The following is a 22,895-nucleotide window of genomic DNA, read 5'->3' as shown; positions in this document are numbered from 1 at the left end:
CCGTTGAACAGCTGTAACACACTTGTTTTTATCGAACTCAAACACACAGAAAGCTCGCTCCGCGCCTGACCTCGCCATGTTTGTGACTAGCGCTGAGTATCGGCATATTACCAAAGTACGGTGTGGCGGTAAACATGAAAAAAATCTTTCGCGGTTAGTCTTCAAAATGACGTATGTATGATATATGTACAATGCTTGGTTCTTTTGCAATAAATAATTGAAAGTGTTACCGGACTTTATGTACACCCTGTATAAGAGGCAATGTGCTTTTTTTTTTAAATTGAGATAAGTCGTTGTTTTCAAATGTATCTACGGTAACGAGATTTTTTAAAACCGTTAATTCTCCTAAAAATTTTGTTCGCCAAAAGTCGTCAGTGGGTATAGTTAGTATTGTTATTTTGGGGGAAGAGACCAAACAGCGAGGTCATCGGTCTCATTGGATTAGGGAAGGATGGTAAAGGAAGTTGGCCCTGCCGTTTCAAAGGAACCATCCCAGCATTGGCCTGGAGCGATTTAGGGAAATCACGGAAAACCTAAATCAGGATGGCCGGACGCGGGATTGAACCGTCGTCCTCCCGAATGCGAGTCCAGTGTGCCTCAGTGGGCACAAACTGAATGGGTTAGCATTGCCTTGCCACTGTTTACTTCGTGGGTGAATTAACGAAAACGCACTGCAAACCTCCTCGAAAATACAACTTTAAAAGGTTCTAAGATGTGCATTAACAATTTTTGCAATAATAAAGTGTAACAACCTCAAAAATTAATCTGTGATTCAGCATAATATAAAATCAGTTAAGTTCATGTCAACAATGGTAAGGTAAGCTACATTGTTCACTCTCTCAAATATATATTCGCATTTACCTGATTAACAAAATAATTTGAAGCGCATTTGCCTTCAGGAACATATTGACGATCTTTATCGTAGTGGAGTTATCCAGTTATCCTCCTATTCGTACAAATCGTCCTTGTGAAGGTTTCTGCTGGCACGAAGACCGCACGCTTTACTACTGCTGATACTCATACCACAGTTTACATGCACACCCAATGATAAAAGTTCCCGTCAGCAAGATCTGAAATTAAGAGATAGAGTTTATATCACTCGGTTTGTCTCGGATCTGTCAATTGATAGAAATAAAGCTCTTTTCAGTAAAGGGGAAAAATGCAATAACTATGTTTATCGTTGACTGCCCCACACCATTGCTTACGGCCAAGGTCTTAAATTGTAACAGTCGAGTCAAGACTGAATTCCTAACTACTCGACAAATTTATTAGCCGGGTTACGACACTTCTTCCTTTCAAATACGCACAGAAGTTTTGTACAGATCTGCGTTGGCCGGCGGAAGCATCCAGTTTTTTAAATTGATGAACTATTTGTTTCTGTTTGGTGCAGAGCGTGCAACTTCACATGTTTACAATGGTTTTCTTTATGGTATCGTACACGTATTCGCACTAGCAAATCGTCAGTTACACACATTGGAATGAATTAATGAACAATACCTTCCAGCAAGTTTAATGTTCAATCACTGAAGGGATGATGGTGCCGGCGAATTACGCTTGAGCTGTCTGAGTGTGGTTTATTTAGAAAATTACTAGAGTTTTCGTGCGTTAAATATTCATAATCACGTACGTGATTGTATTTCAGATGTTCAATAAGAACTTGGCAAATTGGTACGGGCAGAGACATCTACTTCCAGCTCGTGATACTAACGCACGCAGTTGATGAAGTGTGCGGCAGATGGTAGCATTAAGCAGCTGACGCCCTTTGTGCGCCGGCGCACACGGCTTAATCGATAACACAGCGCTGATTTTTTCCCTTCGTTAATTAAACTTGTTTCGTGAGGCTGAATTGCTGCTACCTTCAGCCAATAAACGTATGGTTTATTCGTGAAATTATTTTTGTTGCCTGTTATTGGTAGTGTGTGTCGTTCTCGATGTAGTTCTCGATAATGTACATTAAAGGAAATAAAAATACGCGTAGCAGTTATTGACCAGACACTAATGTTCTCATCCGATTGTTAATGTAGTCGATTTAACGCCAGTCGACTACGATGCCGTATTTACTGGATTGTGAAACTCCGGATCGTACACCGTTCATTGCATTCAAGGCGTATTTGTTACGAATGGAAACGAGAACTGCTATGCACAATACTGATAATTTCATACGTTTACAGGCCTCTTGTGAAGTAACAACAGACCGTCGATTCAAGTTTATTATCGATAAATCGAGATGATAGCATTAATTGTAATCGGGAAGGCGTCGCGACGCTGTGGTTTCGTTGTTCGTGCTATGTTAAATGCGTTACTCGCAAATTTTAAGCCGCGTTGTGCATATGGTGCAACGACACAGTAATCAGAATGATGATTTATAAATAAACAAGCTTTTGTCACACCCCTCATTTTAAATCTACCAATGATGTGTGTACAGTGCAATCGGTATATACGACAGTGGAAACAAAAATTGCTTTCAACGCGCGCTCAGTGTTTTTAACATCTGCGGCAGTGAAAGTGTCGTCCTTCATCTTCATGAAAAATGCACGTTTTCCATAACTGATAACGGAAACGACAATAGGCCTACCATCGACAGAAATTTGTTAAGAATAATGTTATTTTAGCATGCAGCTAAGTAAAATCCATACGATGGATACAGATTCTTGGTGCGAGCCTCTCAATCTCGTCAAAAAGAAGACCAAACCAGTGGCAATTGTTGCGCCTTCGTCTGTTATTGACAAGAGTGTAGAGAAACTCAGGTTTGCGGAATCTTTTAATTCGAACATCAAGACAGGTGAAAATAAAAGCTTTGAGCAACTGTTTACCGTTAACGACGAAGAAATAAAAAGGCAAGGTATCGAAAACGAAAGCGATGATCAATTGCGAGAGGCAAATTTCAAAAAACAATTTCCTCCTCTTAACGCGGTTAGAAATTTTGCTGTGGGTAACAATGGGAGCAACAACCAGAAACACTCATACGATAGTTTATTGTTTAAACACACGCAGAATAAAGATATTGGCACAGAAGCAACTGGGAATGCTGACAAAGGGCACTATAGTGACGAGCCCAATAAAAGTGAGAAAGACAGTGATGTCTCTAGTGTATCAACAGATGACAAACAGTTTGTTCCTAAAACATTTTCAGACCCTTCTAATTTATATTCTGTGATTCATGACCTAGCTGCTAGTGACAACAAATTTCTCTCCGCTTTGTACATGAGCAGGCTTATTGCAAGTGCAGCTCCATCTCTTCCAACACTTCCAATTCCACTTAGTTATCATGCCCCGAATTATTTTACAGCCCCAAATTATGAGATGCCAGTTTCACCTATGACAGAACCAAGCAATGCAACTTCGAGTATGCTCCTTAGTAACTTCCTGTCTTTTGCAGATGTTCGTTCTCAGTTGTGGCAAATGCCTCCTAATTGGCAGGATATTTCAAAGATATGCTCACCTGCTTCTCCAAATGTAGTACCGAGCACTCCCCCAGTAGAAACACAAACCACTATCTGTAACACACCTGAAGTTCCTCCTTCATCACCCATTGCCAGTTTACCTAGATCCCCTAGTAAAAAGTCAAGAACAAGCAAAAAAGGGTAATTTTGTGTGGTAAATTTATTTATTTTTCTGTAATGATTCTGCTTGTTATTTAATATTTTGGTAAAACTCAATTTTCATTATAGGTCAACTGCACTGGATCAGAAAAACTCCACCTCTTCGACAACAGAGGGCACAAAAGCACAGGATTCAGCACAGACAAGCAACAACCAGGGTACGTTTCTCTTGCATGTTAATCACCTTTAGTTAGAAATTTGCAACTGTTTATAAAACTAATTTCCTTCTGTCAAGATTTATTTGTGATGTTAAAGAGTGAGGAAGTGAAAAGGTAATGTTCATTTGTAATGATTCAGTAAGAGTTCCTCTCTATGGCATCATAAACATTTCACGAATATATGCTTGTAGTGATAAAACTAATTTCCTTCTGTCAAGATTTATTTGTGATGTTAAAGAGTGAGGAAGTGAAAAGGTAATGTTCATTTGTAATGATTCAGTAAGAGTTCCTCTCTATGTCATCATAAACATTTCATGAATATATGCTTGTAGTGTACCTATGCTTTTAGTTTAAGGGGAAAAGATGACATGTTTCATTATAATACATTATCTTTGATTGGAGGTTAAGACCTTTATACTTCTAATAAGCTTTACATGGGAAAGATGGGGTTCTTTTTCTCAATGTCCAGTTCGTGATACCCTTGTTGAGCTTTTTCTTTGTATATTTGTTGACAGATAAGAAGAAGCCACACATTAAAAAACCCCTGAATGCTTTCATGCTGTACATGAAGGAGATGAGAGCAAAGGTTGTTGCTGAATGTACTCTGAAAGAAAGTGCTGCCATTAACCAAATTCTTGGTCGAAGGGTAAGTTATTTGCAAAGTTTTGTGTACATATATATATGACATGTATGTCTCCTTGTATTGCATGTAATGCTAAATTAGTATCCTTATAAAATATGTTGTGTGGGGTTTTAGACAAAGAAGTACATACTCGTGACTGGAAGAAAATGATAGGCACTGCGTGTTGCTTCATTCCATATTTTGTTTAAGTGTTTATGGTTTTGAAATTGAGAATTATCTTGGGTTTGTGTAATTTTACTGAAGCAGGAACAACTGTACCTTATCACGATTACTTACTACCAATACTACAGGAAATGCAGAATTGTTTTTTCTGTCGTTATGAAATCACAGACTGCTCAGTTTTGCCATTACAAGCTGTGATAGAGATTATGGATAAAGCATACAATTTTCCAAAAATGTGTTTGCAGCAATTTTAGATCTAAGAATTATAAATGATTTACCACCCGTACAATATTTGCCACCCATACAATAAGAATTCTGCTTCATTGTCCAACTTTGTCTTGTGTGACTAAAAACGATTTACATGTTTTCAGTGATTGCCCTTTGTGTAGTTAACATGAATGATTTTGTGGTTACTACATTAAATTTACTTCATTTTTATCATTATTGATGCATAACTTGTTCTCTATGCAATGTATATTCAGATCCATACCAGAAGGGAAATTTAAGGGAAAAAGTATATGCATCAGCTTATGAGCTTCAGAGGAGCTGATTACCCTCTGATTTCCACTTCACATTTATCAATTCTCAAACAGTGCCAGCAGGCTGTTTTCAGAGTTTGGGTGAAATATCATCAAACAAATATTTAGCAGTTGAGCTGGAATATTCTACATCAGTTTTAGTGCTTTGAGTTTTGTTGTGCTACTATGTCTGCTTACAGCAGCACTGAGCATTAATTGAGAAGACCAAGTGTGTGCTGCTACAGCATCGATGATGTGTACTATTAACACCTTGTAGTCATTTGCAGTACTATTAAACATGTAGGAAAGATTGTTTGTACATTATGCCTAATAAAGAAGTCAGAAGAGAAAGTGCCTGACCTTGTTAAGTAGGTTCTGTGAATGAATTGCTCATTTAGATAAAAAGATTTAAGATGACTGTAATTCACACCTGCACTTTTGCATCAGGAAGTGGTCTCTAACAAATAATAATGAAATGCTTTGTAACAGCACTGAGGGCACTAGTGTAGTTCCGTTCTTGTATTCTTGCCTGAAGAGACAGCTGAAGTAGATTTTTATTTCCCTTTCTGAACAACTGGAATAGTGTACCAAGCATTATTCTTCTGTCTATAATGTGTACACATCCTATACCACATTCAGGTTGGAAACAGGCTACACTGCCACTTACCAGTTCTTGACTTTATTCTAACTTACAGCTCAGATGATGAATGCCTTGGATTTGTGCAAAACAGTTTTAGAGACTGCTAGTCTCTATCAAAAGCACACAGGGAATTGTTAAGTGAAAGTAGTGATGGAAATATGGTTATCATGGACTCGGTGTTCTGTGGTAAATTCCCCCAGTATCTGGAGTGATACGTACATTTTGGTTCTAAAGTTGGGTCTGAGATTACAGTTATATAGAATATAGTTATTATGTTATGTGATACCTCAATAGTTGTGCAGTGTTCTTTTTGTGTTAACTACCATAAAATTTATAAGTCGCTTAACAGTTATGAAGCAGATCATAGTAGAAAAACACTGCAATGGGGAGAAAGAGAGTGAGAGTCTGTGTGTGTACTTTTTTGGTAAATTGACTACAGTATGTCAAGTCTTGAAAACAGATCAATGCATATTGTATTTTACTATTATTCTGAAACAGTAACATGTACATTTGTTTCCTTATTTTGCTCATACTCTTCAGATGTTTAATGATCTTAAATTATTGTAGAAATGTATATATGAATTATAAACCTCCAGGTACAATTTCCAGATTTAAATTAAAAAAAGTGAGTTAATCATAATGTGACTGACTGGGTTGGAAATTATAACCAGGAAATAAAATTTTGGTTCGAGGATGTTACAGTAAATACTATGTCAAAGAAAATCCCAGAAATTATAGGTTTGATGAGTTTCCTCACTTTTGTGATTTCAAAAATGAAAGGCACAGATAGTTACTACAAAGCAGTTAGACATAGGCTGATGGTTATTTGTGGCCTGTTGGTTGTAGTGGCACTCATTATCACGCGAAGAGCAAGCAAAATACTATGAGAAGGCGCGGCAGGAACGCCAGCTTCACATGCAGCTTTATCCCGGCTGGAGTGCCAGGGATAATTACGGATACGGCGCAAAGAAGAAGAAGAGAAAGAAAGAACGCTCCGCTGACCCAGGAGGTACCCTTTCCAGTAGTGCTAGAGCAGCAGTACAACAGGGTAGTGTGCGCGTGCCCGTGCCCTGAGCCTCCTCTTAACAGGATAGACATTCTGGCCCTGTAAATAGTTCCCTGCCCATGACATAGGAAAGTGTAATTACTACTGAATTATTTTTGCAGAGCAGAATAGGTTAAAATAGAAAGAAACAGTGATGTCTAACACTCAGTTCTGGAAGTGATTGCCTTGTGTCTCAGGAAAATACTCATATTGGAAATTTATATGCTGGGCTGTTCGTCTAATACAGCGTTGAAATGGAAGTTAGGAATCCCACAAAATTAAAAGAGAGAAGGAAGCCGTTTCAGTGCTAGGTTGTTTTGTGTTTGTAATTGCTTGTTTTGCTTCTCCCTTAGTGGCACGCGTTAGGGAGGGAGGAACAAGCCAAGTATTATGAACTGGCCCGCCGAGAGCGGCAGTTGCACATGCAGCTCTACCCCGATTGGTCGTCTCGTGCTAACTCTTCCCGTGGCAAGAAGAGGAAACGCAAACAAGAGACAAATGACGGAGGTACTTGCGGAAACCCACCTCAGAGTTCCATTTGACTTTAACGTGAATGCTGCATTTGAATTGCAATAGAGTCTAGCAATTGAAATTGATTGCTGGTGCAGGAAACTGGGGAAAGAGATAGGATATAGGATTTTGAGGGAAATATCCTGTATCCTGTCCTTTCACTGTATCTCATCAGTAGAAGCAAAAAAAATTGCTAGATACAATTACTTATGTAGCATCAAGCTAAGTGCAAGTGGAATGGAGTTTTCATTTTTGAAGTTTGTTGCATGTAGATTTCTATATTTTTTTCTGTAAGTTATTGGGGGCTCTGAATAAGTTTCAGGTTTTATCATATTCTTTTTTTGAGAAGGCATTTAATTTTTTCGTGGATCGATGGCCACTTATGTGTAGGATGTTCATTTTTGCAGGAACCTATTCTGCTTTTCAAAAATATCTCAGTGTAATGTTTTATTGGCACATGTACTTTCCCTTTTACTAATCCTGTAATTCCAAGCATTTTTTTCTTTATCCCATAATCCTTTCTGCGCACATTGCTTTGTTTTTATTTTTTGAATGCTTTGTTATAAATTGCTCCTAAAGATATTCTGCCAGTTAAATGCTGCATGTTTTTGAATTGCAAGTGGCACTAGAAATTTTAATTTATTTTCAACTTGAATTTTGGCTTCTGCATGTTATGCTGCACGCTTCTAATAATTGTGCATGGTCTATTTGTTTTTGTTTTTTCTTTCTTTAATGTATCAGTAATCTGATAATGTGTAATGTTTTTTGTAGGTAACAGCATGAAAAAATGCCGTGCCCGATATGGACTGGATCAGCAGAATCAGTGGTGTAAACCTTGCAGGTAAAAACAGTTTTCTTAAACAACTAGAATGTGTGAATTTATGCAAGTGTATGTTTGTGTCCTATTTGTGTGCGCGTGTGTGTGTTTTACTCTTTTTATTGTTTCTACTTTCTTATTTATGCCTACTTGTTGACTTACCTCTTTTTACTAATTCCAGTTTCAAGAAAATTGGATTGTTGTATTTGTAACACATAGCAGAACTAATTGCTCTTGTATGTTGATCATTATTTTTTAAATCCTGTTTGATCTAGGCAGACTCTACAATGGGGTTGTCTTGGACTGTAGTTTGTGGTAGCTGTTCATTAATGAGATCTGCAGTTGTAAATTTTTGTTACTTGGTAATCTCAGAATATTGAGAAAATTCCATTGGTCACATAATATATGTGTACACTGTTATTTTTGATGAACAAGTTGCTGGAATTGTGATTGGCAGAACATTTTAACAATTTCTTACCTGTGTTTTGCACATTGCAGACGTAAACTTTCACTGTATTTTCATTTTTTGGAGCTGACGTTTAGTGATATTCCATTTCTCATAAAAAAGTTGTCAGGTCAAGAACCCTGAACATTACAAATCATTGTCTGGGACCTTATTCAGAGACATTTACATATGTAGAGAAGTTAAATTTTGAACCTAAAACAGGAATACAATACAAGAGTTTCTTAAATACTGAAGTAACCTTCATTGTTAATTGTTACTGCAGGCATTAGGACTGAAATAAAACCACAGTGATTTTTTGATGACCAACATTTCTTTGAAGTAGATTTTGTTGCCTATAACAATCACCTGGTCATTTTGATCCCTCTTACAAGCATATCACATTAATCCATAATAACTAATGTTTTCAATATCTGTGTGATGACAAACTGCTACTAGTACCTGAATAGTTGAGGTGTTGAGCAGTATATTGGTACACAGAGGATGATCATTATTCTCTGAACTTGTGAGGCTCAATTGTTATGTATTCATGGAGTAAGCTTGGATTCCATGTGGATTATTTTGACCTACTGACCTTTATAAGATTATTTTTATCTCCAGTAGCTTTTGGCATATGAAATCAAGTCTGTATGCCATTTAAAAAACTGAAAGGTCTCTTCTGGCTACCTATTTCACATTCTCGAAAGGCCATCTTTTAGGTGGTGTCTTGTAATCTTTTGCTAGAATAATGCTATGGAAATTTCATCATCAACAGTGTGAGATACTTTTCATGCTATCGTTATTTGGTAATGTGTGGTCCATCTTCCTGGAATATCTACTTTTATTTACTGTATTTTATGTTTTCTGTTACTTGTTTTAGGGTTCCGTTGTCTCAAACGCCGTATACACTTGTTGCATTTTTTTGATTGTAATGCTTAGTGATCCCACTGTATTCAAACCTTCACTTGCATACTGAAGTTTGCCACATCACATTCAGTCTGTACTTCAAGAGTTATATTGTGTTACAGAGCACTGTTTGGTAGTGTGTCTATTATGTAGTACCACCTGAATAAGTAGTTTGTGTGAACAGGGCCAGTCCGTTTGCTGAACACACAAGGCAGTATTGTATGCTTTCATCAATGTTTTGTCTCATTTGTACATGCTGTAACTCTCTCTTTGGACTTACTAGGCATTCAAAAATGAAACTTCGTGTCCATATCTGTTCCAGAATGTTACGCAATACTGCATGTTAAAACTAAGCATACTATGGTGTACGCAGCATTACTTTTATCTCCTGCGATACACATTCGTGAGATTGTATTGTGGGAATAAGCCTAAGGCTCCTGAGTGGCTAGGTCTTTATTTATCCAACTGTTGTAGAAGATTGCTGACATATTATCAGTTACATGTAAATGAATGTTACAATAGAAAAAATAATTTGCCTGCAGTGACTTTTTTACGTTGAAGGACTATTGGTTTGGAATATCATATAGGGTGCAGTGTAGAGTTGTGTTATTTTCTTGAGAATAATGTGGATAGAATTGTGTGATGTATCATATTAATTATTTACATTAGTTTACAACACAGCTTGTGCACAAATGATTGCACTGGAGGAACTAGTCATTATTATTTGACTTTGGAGATAACATAGTTGCAGATATTTTGAAGGAATGTTTTGTCATCCATTTCATCGTTTCTTGTGATACATTTATTGTAACATTGTTACTTTATTTTATCATCGAAATAAGTAACATTCTTGTGAACTCATTAGGAAGTTGTGTATCTCTTCTGTACTAATTTATATTGCTTGTTTCTCCTTCTTAATGTTGCAGTGCACAGATGTGAAACCAGCTAATTTTTTTCTTGACTCTCATACATTGGATTTGCTAGTGCAAAATATTCTGTCACCCCAGTGTGTAGTCCTCCCCAGGGAAGTGACATATTGACTGTGCTGATCATAACCGATTATAGTGCAAGTAGGGCATTAATCTGCACTGTAGAATGTGTGTTAAAACACACATAAGCCTCCCTTTTGAAATACAGACTTCCTTCAGCTTATTGGGCAGCTACCTGTCCCATTTTTGCTTCTCGGTGGCTTTAATGTGCATCATCCCCTTTGGGATTCTTCCAGGACCTGCCAGATAGGTGCCCTCTTGGCTGACCTTCTTAACCAACTCAACCTCTTCTGCCTTAACACTGGAGCACCCACTTTCCTTTCTGACTCCTCGCACAGCTATTCCCCTATCCTTTTGCACTGCCCAGCTTGCCCATCGTCTTGAGTGGTCCGTTATTTCTGACACCTACTCAAGCGACCACTTACCGTGTGTTCTCTGTCTGCTGAGTCCTACTCCATCCACATGCACTCCCAAATGGCAGTTTCCTAAGGCTGATCGGCAGCTATACTCCTCCCTGGCAACCTTCGCAGAACAAGATTTCCTCAGTTGTGATGACCAGGTGGACTACCTCACCAGCGTTATCCTTATTGCTGCAGAATGTTCCATTCCTCGCACTTCGTGTTTACCACATCGTGTCCCAGTCCCTTGGTGGACTGAGGCATGCCATGATGCAATTTGCACACGGAGATGTGCTTTCCACATTTTAAACCATCACCCTATGCTGGAAAACTGCATTCATTAGAAACAGATGCTTGCAAAGTAAGAGCTAGTAGGATTTCGTTCACTAGTTCTTTCAAAAGCTCCGCACCTTCCTCTGTCATGTGGGCCAACCTCCGATGGCTCTCTGGAACCAAGATCCACTCCCCCATTTCCAGCCTGACAGTAGGTGCTGATGTCATCGAGGATCCTGTTGCTATCGCCAACACCTTGGGCCATCGTTTTGCAGAAGTTTCGAGCTCTTCCCCTGATCACCCTGCCTTTATACATTGGAAACGAGTGGAGGCGGCTCGGTTGATACCCTTCTCTTCTCCGAATCTTGAGTGCTACAATGCCGTCTTCACTATGAGGGAGCTAGATCATGCTCTCAGTTCAGCCCGGTCCACTGCCCCAGGGCCAGATGCTGTCCATATTCAGATGTTGCAGCATCTCTGTCTTGTGGGGAAGCACTTACTGCTTAACACATACAACTGCATCTGGGCTGAGGGCACATTTCCTGGACGCTGGCATGAAGCCATCGTCATACCCATACCTAAGTCCGGTAAGGACAAAAACCTTCCTTCTAGCTACCGCCCCATCTCTGTTACCAGCTGAATTTGCAAGGTGATGGAGCTTATGAGTCATGCCCAGCGGGTGTGGTGGCTCGAGTTTCACCATTTACTTATGAATGCACAGTGTGGATTTCAAGCGCGGCATTCTACAGTTGACCATCTCGTTACTTTGTATACCCACATCATGAATTGTTTTTTGTGGTAATTCCAGACTGTGGCTGTGTTTTTCGATTTTGAGAAGGCCTACGACACCTGCTGGATAACTGGCATACTCTGTATTCCTTACACGTGGGGCTTCTGTTGGCGCCTGCCCTGTGTTCTTTGGGCATTTGTACAAGACCAAGTTTTCAAGGTGTGTGTGGGTTCTGCCTTATCGGCCACCTTTATGGTGTGCCTCAGGGTTCCGTCCTTAGGGTCATCCTCTTTGCTATCGCCATTAACCCTATAATGGCGTGTCTTCCGCCGGATGTCTCCGGCTCCTTTTTTGTCGATGATTTTGCCATCTATTGCAATTCTCCACAAACCTGTCTCACTGAGTGGCGTCTTCAGCACTATCTTGGTCAACTTCACTCCTGGAGCATCGCCAATGGCTTTCACTTTTCCACTGACAAAACCACCTCTATGAATTTCTGGCGGCGCAAATGGTTCCTCCCACCATCTCTACATCTTGGGCCTGTTGCCCTTCTGTTCGTTGACACTACAAAATTCCTGGGGCTCATGCTCGATAGGAAATACTCTTGGTCATCCCATGTCTCTTATCTGGCAGCCCGCTGTACGCAGTCCTTCAATGTCCTGTGTCTCCTCAATCCTCAATGGTACTTCTTGGGGTGCTGACCGAACCAAGCCTCTTTTGTTTGTACTGGTCCCTTGTCCGTTCGAAACTTGACTATGAGTGCTTTGTTTATGTGTCTGCAAGTCCATCTCTTTTACGCCGTCTCAACACTATCCATCATCATGGCATCCGTTTGGCCATGGATGCCTTTTACACCAACCCAGTTGAGAGTCTGCACGCCGAAGCTGCTGAACTATCACTATACTACCGCTGTGACTTTCTCCTCAGCAGGTATGCACGCTGTTTGTGTGACATGCGTGGCCACCCCTTCTATGCCTCCTTCTTTGATGATTCCTTAGTTCGTCAGTATGTGGCTCATCCCTCTTCTCAGTTACCTTCTGGAGTCTGCTTTCGCCACTTGCTACGGCGGCTTAACTTCATGCTACCTGCGACTTTCCCAGTGGGTGTGAACCCTTCACCACCTTGTCTTCGTGAAGCGGCCGATGTTAATTTAGACCTTCATTCGCTTGCTAAGGACACTACTCCAGCCTCGGTCTATCGTTTTCAGTTTCACGACCTTCGCATGGAACTTAGCGATAGTACCTTTGTATACACTGATGGCTCTCGGACTGAGTGTGTGTGCCTTCGTCATTGGCACCTGTGTCTTTCGATATCGGCTTCAGGCACACTCCTCAGTACTAACAGCAGGGCTTTTCATGTTGTGTCAGGCCGTGGAGTACATCCGGGGACACAGCCTTCCCAATTGTGTACTTTGCTCAGACAAACTCTGCGCCCTCCAAAGTCTCTGTGCACTGTACACTGCTCATCCCTTAGTGCAGCGGGTCCAGGAAAACTGTCAGTTGCTCACTCTTGGTGGAGCCAGTGTCATGTTTCTGTGGGTCCCTGGTCATGTCGGTCTGCCAGGAAACGAGGCTGCTGTTGGTGCTGCCAAGGCTGCAGTCCTTGTACCTCAGCCCACGAGTACCTCTATTCCCTCCGATGATCTCTGCATTCCCGTCTATCAGGTGGTGGTGTCCCTTTGGCATCCCCAATGGTCCTCCCTTCACGGGAATAAGCTTTGGCTTATTAAGCCTCTCCCGGCACCTTGGACGACCTCCTCTTAGCCCTCTCAGGAGGAGCCATTTTAACTCGGCTGCGCATTGGGCACTGCCTTTTTAGCCATCATCATTTGCTCAGTAGCGCTGCCCCACCACTTTGTATGCATTGCGCCAAAATTTTAACTGTCCGCCACTTCCTGCTGGAATGCCTCTTTTTTTTTTTTTTTTTTTTTTTTTTTTTTTACAGCTGGGCTTGCCATTTGCTTTATCAACCGTTTTAGCGAATGATGTGCGGGCTGTCGACCGCATTTTACTATCTGCAAAAAGCAATATGGCGAAGGCCATTTAATTTTTAATTTTGGACCTCCATTTTTGTATGGTGTTTTTTTTTTTTTTTTTTTTTTTTTTTTTTTTTTTTTTTTTTTTTTTTTTTTTTTTTTTTAAAAAAAAGCTGTCTCCTATTCTGTCCATTGGGAGTGACATACAGTCGTTTCCCTCGTCTCTGTGTTTGTGTTCTATAGTTTTGACTTGCGTGCGTATGACCCCAGTTGTTTTCTGTAGCCTAAAACAAAATGAAACAAAACAAACTTTTGAAACAACTGAGTGTTTATAACCTATATTGTGCGGTGAAACAGACTGCAGTTAATTGTGTTGTACCTAAATGTTTTCTGTGTATCTTGTAAATTTGTATTCTCAGTTTTCTTATTTGTGTAATACCACTCAGTGAACCAAAATATAGTAATAGTTTCACAAAAATGTAACAGAATGCTTGCAATCACTTGGCATTAACACATAGTGTGTACAGTTTTACATGATTTATGTTATTCAAATGGAGTCTCTATAGATTGTGTCAATGATCTGCTTAACATCTTTATCCATTTATGAATTTGGTGAAAATTGTGTTGGAACAGTTCTATTATTTGTGAAATAGTTACAGCATACACACTATTGTAAATAGAAGTGTTGAAAAATGAGACAATAATAATTCAGTAACTACCGGTGGTAGAAAATATTGCTGATACATGCTGAATGTATATAGGTTCTCTTCTTGACGTCTTCCAGTCATTACATAAAGACGACACAACATTTTTCTCAATATTTGTAACTGTATGTAAAATTTGAAACGTTTGTTATTGAGAAACAGTACACATTATTCCTATAAAACATTAAGAATGTGACATGCTTTGTTTGTTTATTAGCTGCTGACACACACACACACACACACACACACACACACACACACACACACACACACACACACACAAATACTAACAACATATCACAAAGATTTCCTGTTTTCTAATTGTAATTATGATTACATGAATGGAGAAACTGTTAGGGCATTTTCGGATGAAAATTCCAGTGAAAGATTAAATAGCAAAGGCCGACAAGTGCAGATTACTATTGGTTAATGGTACAGATGAAGACGTATGTACAGGGCAAGGAACAAGTGAATACTTAAAAATAAGATTCATTGCAGAATTTGTTTCAAGGAGATACTAGAAAATGTCTTGTGATATGTGTGGAAATATGCTAATTTATTCGCTCTCGCTATTTGATACATTGATTTCTAAGCTTCTATGTACTGTGGTAACAGTTAGAAAAAGTTAAGTGCTGTGTTTTTGCAATAGTGATTTTCAAAGATGGTTGTAAATATTAAATGCAAATTTATTTTAAGTAGAGTTTTTTTAGACTTTGCAGTTTGAAACTCTGTTTAGAAATGGAAGCTTTGAAATAGGATGATCAGTCCAACTATTTTTTTCAGTGGCTGTATTGAGGCAGTTGATTTTTAATGGTTTTCTGTTGTTGTTACCGTTTGTTGGATTGTAGGATCAATTGCATTTTACCAAATGCAGTTTTATTACAGACTACAGTATATTTTAAACAGCTTTCTTATTTTGTCAAGAGACAGATATAATACCATGGCTGTAGATCTCAAAGGGCTGAACATTAACATCTGTGCCACATGAAAATTTCCAGAGGAAGCCCAGGATTTGAATGAAAGTAGCATATTGTACATACAAATTGATGAGAACAAACTTGGTTTTCATCAATTGCTTCTGTAAAATTTGTAAATAAGGTCAACTGCATTTTCAGTTCTGTATAGCTATATATTTTTTATTTTATTTTATTCTGTTTACTGTGTTTTTTTTCCTTCCTTTACATTTTGTTAACTTTACTTTAGTGCTTGTTTTTATTTTATTTGCATGTGATCACAGTTCAGAGTATAGACAACATGTTGCGTTCTTTTAACTGCAAGAGTAATTAAAGAATGCAAGATGTTGATTGTGAGAGAAAAATTGTGTGCCAGAAGGGGGGTTCTTACTGTGAAGGGTCTCACATTCTCAATCAGTATGAAAAGATTGTCACGTCTGTGAGAAGACACGTTACTTTTGAATTAATCCTTGTTTACGTGTGTGCTAATTCAGATATAAAAATTAGTTTTTATGCTTCATGAAATATTTATTTGTTCCAAAAATAAATCCTAATTGTTCTGTTATTCCTAGTCAGTAGTAACACTTCACAGAGTATAGATATTGAAAATGAAAAGAACGTAGATTGTCCGAAATGAAATAGCTGTTCAGTAATTGGAGGGGGACGGATTAATGCTGATTTATTTATTCACAGGTAGATAGATTTATGTTAAATCTTCTGTAATGGGTTGAACTGTGTTTGTTGCTTCCTTTCAACCAAGTGGGAATATATATTTTTTCGGGAATATATATTTTTTCGGAGCATACAGTTTCCAAATTTTGTGGTTGTGTATTAGACTTAATGTCCAGCAAGTCTTCTTGGTTCAGTTAATTATAAAGTCACTAGGGTAACAGCAAAAGAATGCTCAACTTCACCTAGTAGATTATGAGTAGTTTTTCTGGTCACACCCAGGATCCTTTTCTTCCTTAAAAAATTCAGAAAATGTGTCTTCCCACAAAGAAAAAAAAAGAGAAGTTTTTCTTTGTTTTTGTTTTTTCTAGCAATTTTATTTTAATGTATCAAAATTTGAAATACAGTGAGAGCCTTATTAAAACATTTCCTGGTTTGAGATAGACCACAGTTAAACATTAAAGGGGCATGGTTTACAATGTCACCTCTCAGTTGTCTGTTTAAAATTTTTCTTTTTTCAGTTATGTTTCTGTTAAATGTCATATACTTTCTCTGCTACTGTTTTTGTATCATTACAGATTCATTTCCAGCTGCAGGAAATGTGACTTAAATATATCTTAACCTAGTAAATTATGCTGTAGTATGTGCATTATATCAGCATCTTTGTCGACACATTTTCTGAAGTATGTATTGCCCTTTAACTTTCTGACTTTTGTCTCAGATAATTAAGAGGCATTGTAATTGGATTTACAAAACTCATGGAGAAGACTCGTGTAATAACACAGAGCTTCACTGGCTGACACACTAAAGGTTTTGTCGTGCTCCATGGTTTTTGTAAGCTCGTGAATAGAACAGAATATTGTAAAGTTTCTTTTAATGTTTATGCATTTACTTTTTTTTTACTATTTCCTAATTCTGTAAGCCTGTTAAGACTATTGTGATGAGTGCCCCTTTAATGCTGACTGGTGTTTCTATCTTGTGCTGCTGGCTGCAGTCCGGATGGGCCGAGCCACGGGAACCCCCCAGGGCACCCCCCCGGCCCCCCTGCAGGGCTGGGGGTCCATGCTAGCATTATCCATCATGGTAACACTACCACTAGCAATGCTGCCTCCCCGCAAGAACCCACATATGTTAATCTCTAGTCGATCATGAGCCCGAGGCCATCTGTGAGTCATTTACCATCTTCCGTGCTTTTTTTCCTACGAGGCATGTTGCAGTGTGCTGTGTTGTGCTTTTTTTAATCATTACTTGTTTGTGTTACCGTAGATAATTATAGTTTTTTTTATTTTGTTATTAATTCTTGAATGTGCATAAGAAGCCATTATTTAACCATTTCTGATATTAACTTTAAATTTTTATGTGGTTTTACATGTCTGTATCTTTAATATTATTATGACAAATTGCACTGTTGTCGGCAACAATAGATATATACACACAAAATTTGTCTTCTTTTATTTTATTGAGTTGAAAGCATTTTATAATTTAGAAAGATGACATAATCTGCAATCATATATAAATGTGCTTCATCAGCAGTGATGGGGCAACCACACCTCCACCCTCCTTCCCCTCCTATCAATACTGTACTTAATTTGGTATTTGTGTGGCACTTTTCCTATTTATCTTTTTCTGTATCAACTTTTTAGTTTCCATATTTTTCAGACTCCGTCCCAGAACTTGCCCATACATAGTGCTCACAATTTCAGGTCTTCTTTCTTTAATGTACATACGGCTATATCAGTATCCTGTCAGATGGCTAATTGTCAACTCTGATTCATAAGGAGTGAATCATGCATGTCACTGCACATTTCCAAATTGCTGTAACTGTTCCATTTAAGTTTCTATGGATGGCATGGTTGTTTACTTAATTGGCTTCCAGCATACATTTTATTGTTTGCTTTCTGTGTTTTAATTTGTTTTCCATTTTCTGATAAACTTTTAACAAAATTTTGTTTTTGTAGTTTTTAACTATTAGAGTATTCCAGGAGTTTTTTTTCCTGATATCACATTTTATCTGAAAACTGTGAAAAGTGTGTGTTATACTGTTTACATAAAGCATGTGTGTAGCTGAGTGTTAGTATCTTCAAAAGAATGAATGCATGTATAACAGACAAATGTGGTTTACATATTTACTGAAGTAGCATGTTGTGATATACGATTTACGTGCAGGTCCAGACACTGTTTCAAGTAGAGGTAGATATGCAAGCAGGAACTGCAGCAAACTATAACTCTCAATTATTGATAAAAGTAAATAAGTTATCAAAATGCTTTCGATGAAACTGTTTGTGCATCTCATTTGACTCTTATAGTGTCTTACTTGCACAGTCTGTTACTAGCCCTTAAGTGGAATACATATTTTAAAATTGCATTTTTATCCTTTTTCATAAATTACCATCAAAATTTGACATTATAGGCGCAAGAAAAAATGCATCCGCTACATGGAATCTGGTGAGAGTGCAGACGGCAATCAGTCGGAGGATAATCTCGGTAGCTGCGGGAGTGCGGGCGAAGCGCACACCCCACCCGACGACGATGCAGACGGCGACGGAGAGAGCTTGCCCCACTCACTGTCGAGCCCCGGCGGCCTGAGTGGGCTCTCCAGCCTGACATCGCCGTCGATGATCCTGCCCAGCCCCGGCACGAGCCTGGCGAGCCCCTCGGTGAGCCTGGCCAGCCCCTGTGTCAGCCTCCAGAGCCCCCTCACCCCCCATGATCCGTCGGGGTCCTCCGCCTATGAGTGCAAACCTCCGGTCACGAACAGTGTGCCCCTCCCACTGCCACCCCCATCACTCCACCACCACCACCATCCGCCGCACCAGCACCACCCGCCGCCGGGTCCTCAGCCGCACCGGAATCCTGTCGGGACCAATCCTCGGGACGTTAATAATCCGCTGAGTGTGAATCAGCTGACAGGTCAGTGCATCAAGAGTGAAGGTGGTGGAACTGGGCAGGACTCTTCGTCTGCGTCGAGGCCCGTCATCAGTGTCACGTAGCGGTGGCCGACCTCTGACCCCTCGTGAGTGGTCAGATCGGCTGTGCGGGGCCCGGGGACCGGTTCTGTGCGCGTTTAATGTGTCGGTGGTTTTCAGGCTCTATGTGGATGATTTAATTCTGGACAGAAGTGAAATACTCAGGACTATGTGGAAAGAAGATTATGCATTACAAAACTGCATTTGAAAATGTATTTCGGATGTTTGTGTATTAGTTTTGTTTTGGCCAAAACACTGTCACAATTTTTGTTATTGAAGAATATGTTCCTTTGTGCCAGATATGCTTATTTTTAAACTGCAGGTGCATTTCCTGAGAATGTCTAATGACCGTGCCGTAGATATTTTTACCCGTCGTCTCCTCTGCCCTTCTGTGTATTTTTCTGTGTGGCGAAAATTGTTTCTCACTGTCAGTTTTATCAGTAAAAGATACTGTTTTGTTCCCCTGACAGATTTACAGGAAGAATGCATTAGCACAATTTCAGAATAGTTAACCTAGATCTGAATCATACTAGTACTTTAAACAGCTAGTTTGTCAATAACTTTTCACGAAGAGGTCGAATATCTAGTATACAGTACAGTAGCTACTCATTTCTGCAGCACGTTCAATCCACACTTGATAAATACTACACAAATATATGAGTCTGCATTGAAATTATGTAACAAATGGTTTCACATTATCAGTCAGATCAGCAGTGAAATCTCTGTGGTTACCCATTTGATCTCTCTCTCCTCCCCCTCCCCTCCCCTTTTGTGGTTTTGACTTTGAGAGGCAGGGGTTCAAGCTTATTCTCGTTCACAAGCGCTCCAGTTCCCACTTAAAATACATGATACATTTTCCATCTGTTCCCGTAATAAACTGATGATTATGGTGTAAGTATATACTGCCACTAAGTGTTGGGTGGTTTTACAGTCCATTTATTACACCAGTTCTGAAATACATCAGTGCTTCTAAATTTGTGAATGCTATACCAAAGTATGAATCTTAGATAAATCTAGTCTATTTTGCTACACTGTACAGGAAGGAAAAAAATCTTAACACTGTGGCAGTGGAAAAATATGGGCATTTGTTCCCAGAACCAGAACTGTGGTAGGCCATACTTTGATTTTGTCAGTAATATATACCTACAGAATGTAAACTTGTTTCATCGAGATAGATTTGACATGTGAAAGTTTAACATTTAGTTTGCATGACGTATTTGTAGTATACATTGAGCATATTTACAGAACTGTGTAAATCATATATTTTTCACAACTAAGTAATGACCCCTGCCTGATCAGAATACCTTCGGCACTCCTTGCTTGTTTCATTTATGTGCCGATACCAGGAACAAGTGACTGGTCAACTGTAAATGCTTTTTCTTGTCTAGAGCATTTGCTGTTTACCAAAAATTTCACATAAGATTGCTCATAACTAGTATTTTAGATATTACATTTTTTAAAGCCATATTGTGTTTTATAGAAGTCTCCTTAAAGTTTTATGCCATGGAGATATTATGTGCCATTTCCTGAAACTGATTTTTCCTAATAAGTAATTTCTGTTATTAGTATTGTTACTTTTTATATGTGGTGTATTATGTATTTAAAAATGTGACACGAAACTGTTTGTTCGACACTACAGGATGCCTGTATGACTGAGAATTGAGTGAGGAACAGCTCCCTCTTGTATGTCTTGTCATTGTCTGACATTCTTAGAAGCTCTACAACAGGGTCACAACACAGCTTCACAGTGTTATTACATACTGTTAGTTGAAAAGAAATATGCATTCTCTAAGATACTGATTCATGAGAAAAGCCTACAGTGACAAAATGCTAAATTATATATGCATGGTCATTAAGATTAACTTGTGATATAAGAATAATCTCTCTTCTGTTAAATAGGCAATTCAGGATCTTCTGATAAATTATTTAAGCACATCCTTTTTATTCCATCTGGTACTGTAAATAAAATGGTTGGAATAGGAGGACATGCATATCTTCCTATAAGCTGGGCGAGTGCAATGGAAATTGAAGATGTGGTTTTGATGTTTTGTTAATTTGTCAGCTGAAGGTGTTAAATACAAATAAAAATTGTGGAAACAGTCACAGAATATCAGAAAGCAGCAGTTTAATAGTAAATGTGATATATATTTGTTGTATTGGCTTTGCAGTCAGTGTATTGTAACCATGATTCATTTCATTTTCATCCTGATAAAAAATTATTCTCTCTTGTGTGAAATCCATTAAATATGGAGATTCAGTACATAATTTAATGTACAAATTATGGAAGGTTTTGAATTGGTTTGAAAAATTTATTCTACAGTTACTCACATTTTTAACTGTGTTCAATTTTGTTATTTGTTGTTATGTACTGGTGTTCCTATAACAGCATCACTTCCCTTTTCTATTTTGTAGATTGGCTGTCATTTAAGATGTTAAAGTTTATGTAACAGTAATAGAGAATTATTTCATATATTTATGTGCAAAAAATAATTAAAGAGAGATCCTGATTTGTATGCCATTGATTTGTGGCATTATGTACAGATGTTGTTTTATAAAAGAAAGATTTTTTGTAATATGAAAATGTGAAGATATTGTGTATGTAGTCTGTTAAAGAATGAGGATTTTTAAACCTTGTAATAAATGTAATCATCATTTACCTTCTACAAATGTGTATCAAGGGCATGATATACAGGATTGAGAAATACAATATTAACAAAATGGCAAAATTTATCAGCAATTTCGTTTTAATTTAAAGGACCGATATTTTTTCTTGTACTCTTGTAGGTGATCTAAACGTGCCAGACTCTTGTTTCCTTGTGAATAGTAAGTGTATAATGTAAAGCATTGAAAATGCGTGGATGTTAAAATGCAGTTACATTATCACCTTGTAATGTAACTCAAGTATTTAGAGGTAGCTAAATAATGTTTGTATAGTAGCTATACCTCAGTTTCCAATATTTGTTGTAAGTAAAGAACCGTCATTTATTACAGCCGTTTGATCTCTCATTCTTCCCTAACCTGGCGATTCCCGCACTACAATGAAATGTGCCCAGAGCATTTGTTATGAAGAGGAACTCTGTACATCTGTTCCACAAGAGTTATGAAAAATAGCCATGCAGCCAGTTGATATAATAATTGTAAATATTCCATAACAATTAGCAGACACCACACATTTTGGCCAGTCATAGAAAAGATAGGAGACCGGAAATAAAAAGTAAAGGATTAAACAAAAAAGAGGAAAGATGGTCTCATCTCCAGCTGATTGACATGTGCATCGTCATATGTAAACACACAATTGGCTACCATATTATTGAACTTTCTGTGCACTGCGATGACAGTTACTGCAACGAATTGACCCATTAAGGACCAAGTATTAAATAAATATTTTTTTTAAATGTTTATTTAATCTAATTGTACACTAATATAGACATAAATATACAAAAAGGAAATATACAGGTCCTAACTAAAGTACAGCAAAATGTTGCGTTTATGCAACTTTGGGACTACGAGTCTTATTTCATTCTCTTATGAAATGTTTGAAAACAGTTTGAATGGAAATGCACATTACTTTTTTGCATTAGTAAACTGTTGTACTTTTACATACCCTACATCTTCTTCTTCCTTTGTGTTCCTCCTCTATTATGTGGCCTACATCATCTTAGCATATTCCTTTCAGAAGAGAGCATTTGGAAGGATGTTTGTGAGTGCAGTTTGACTGTTTCCTTCATTCTCGGCTGCAGTATCGTCTGATTTCATTAGAGTCATGCATAAGTATGATCGAAATTCAAGTTGTGA

At 38.4% G+C, this 22,895-nt stretch overlaps 1 protein-coding gene across 7 annotated transcripts in view; it reads left to right on the top strand.

The window, feature by feature from the left end:
- Positions 1-22,088, top strand: part of LOC126335076 (protein pangolin, isoforms A/H/I/S) — a 989,572-nt gene extending 967,484 nt beyond the window's left edge. For 2 of the 7 annotated variants that reach the window (XM_049997965.1, XM_049997967.1), the window contains 5 exons: positions 3,672-3,760; positions 4,276-4,406; positions 6,570-6,732; positions 8,050-8,119; positions 18,545-22,088. In XM_049997965.1, coding sequence (XP_049853922.1) covers positions 3,672-3,760; positions 4,276-4,406; positions 6,570-6,732; positions 8,050-8,119; positions 18,545-19,124 — 1,033 coding nt within the window. In that variant the 3' untranslated portion in view covers positions 19,125-22,088. Of the gene's footprint in view, positions 1-1,416; positions 3,585-3,671; positions 3,761-4,275; positions 4,407-6,569; positions 6,733-7,121; positions 7,276-8,049; positions 8,120-17,128; positions 17,296-18,544 lie in introns of those variants that run through there. The other 5 variants (XM_049997963.1, XM_049997969.1, XM_049997968.1 and 2 more) reach the window with 5 other exon arrangements.
- Positions 22,089-22,895: the final 807 nt, after the last annotated feature.

The sequence above is a fragment of the Schistocerca gregaria genome, chromosome 2 (genome assembly GCF_023897955.1).
Source record: "Schistocerca gregaria isolate iqSchGreg1 chromosome 2, iqSchGreg1.2, whole genome shotgun sequence".
In the NCBI taxonomy this organism is placed as follows: domain Eukaryota; kingdom Metazoa; phylum Arthropoda; class Insecta; order Orthoptera; family Acrididae; genus Schistocerca; species Schistocerca gregaria.
The sequence above is the reverse complement of the archived record's forward strand: the minus strand, read 5'-3'. Positions and strand labels throughout refer to the sequence as shown.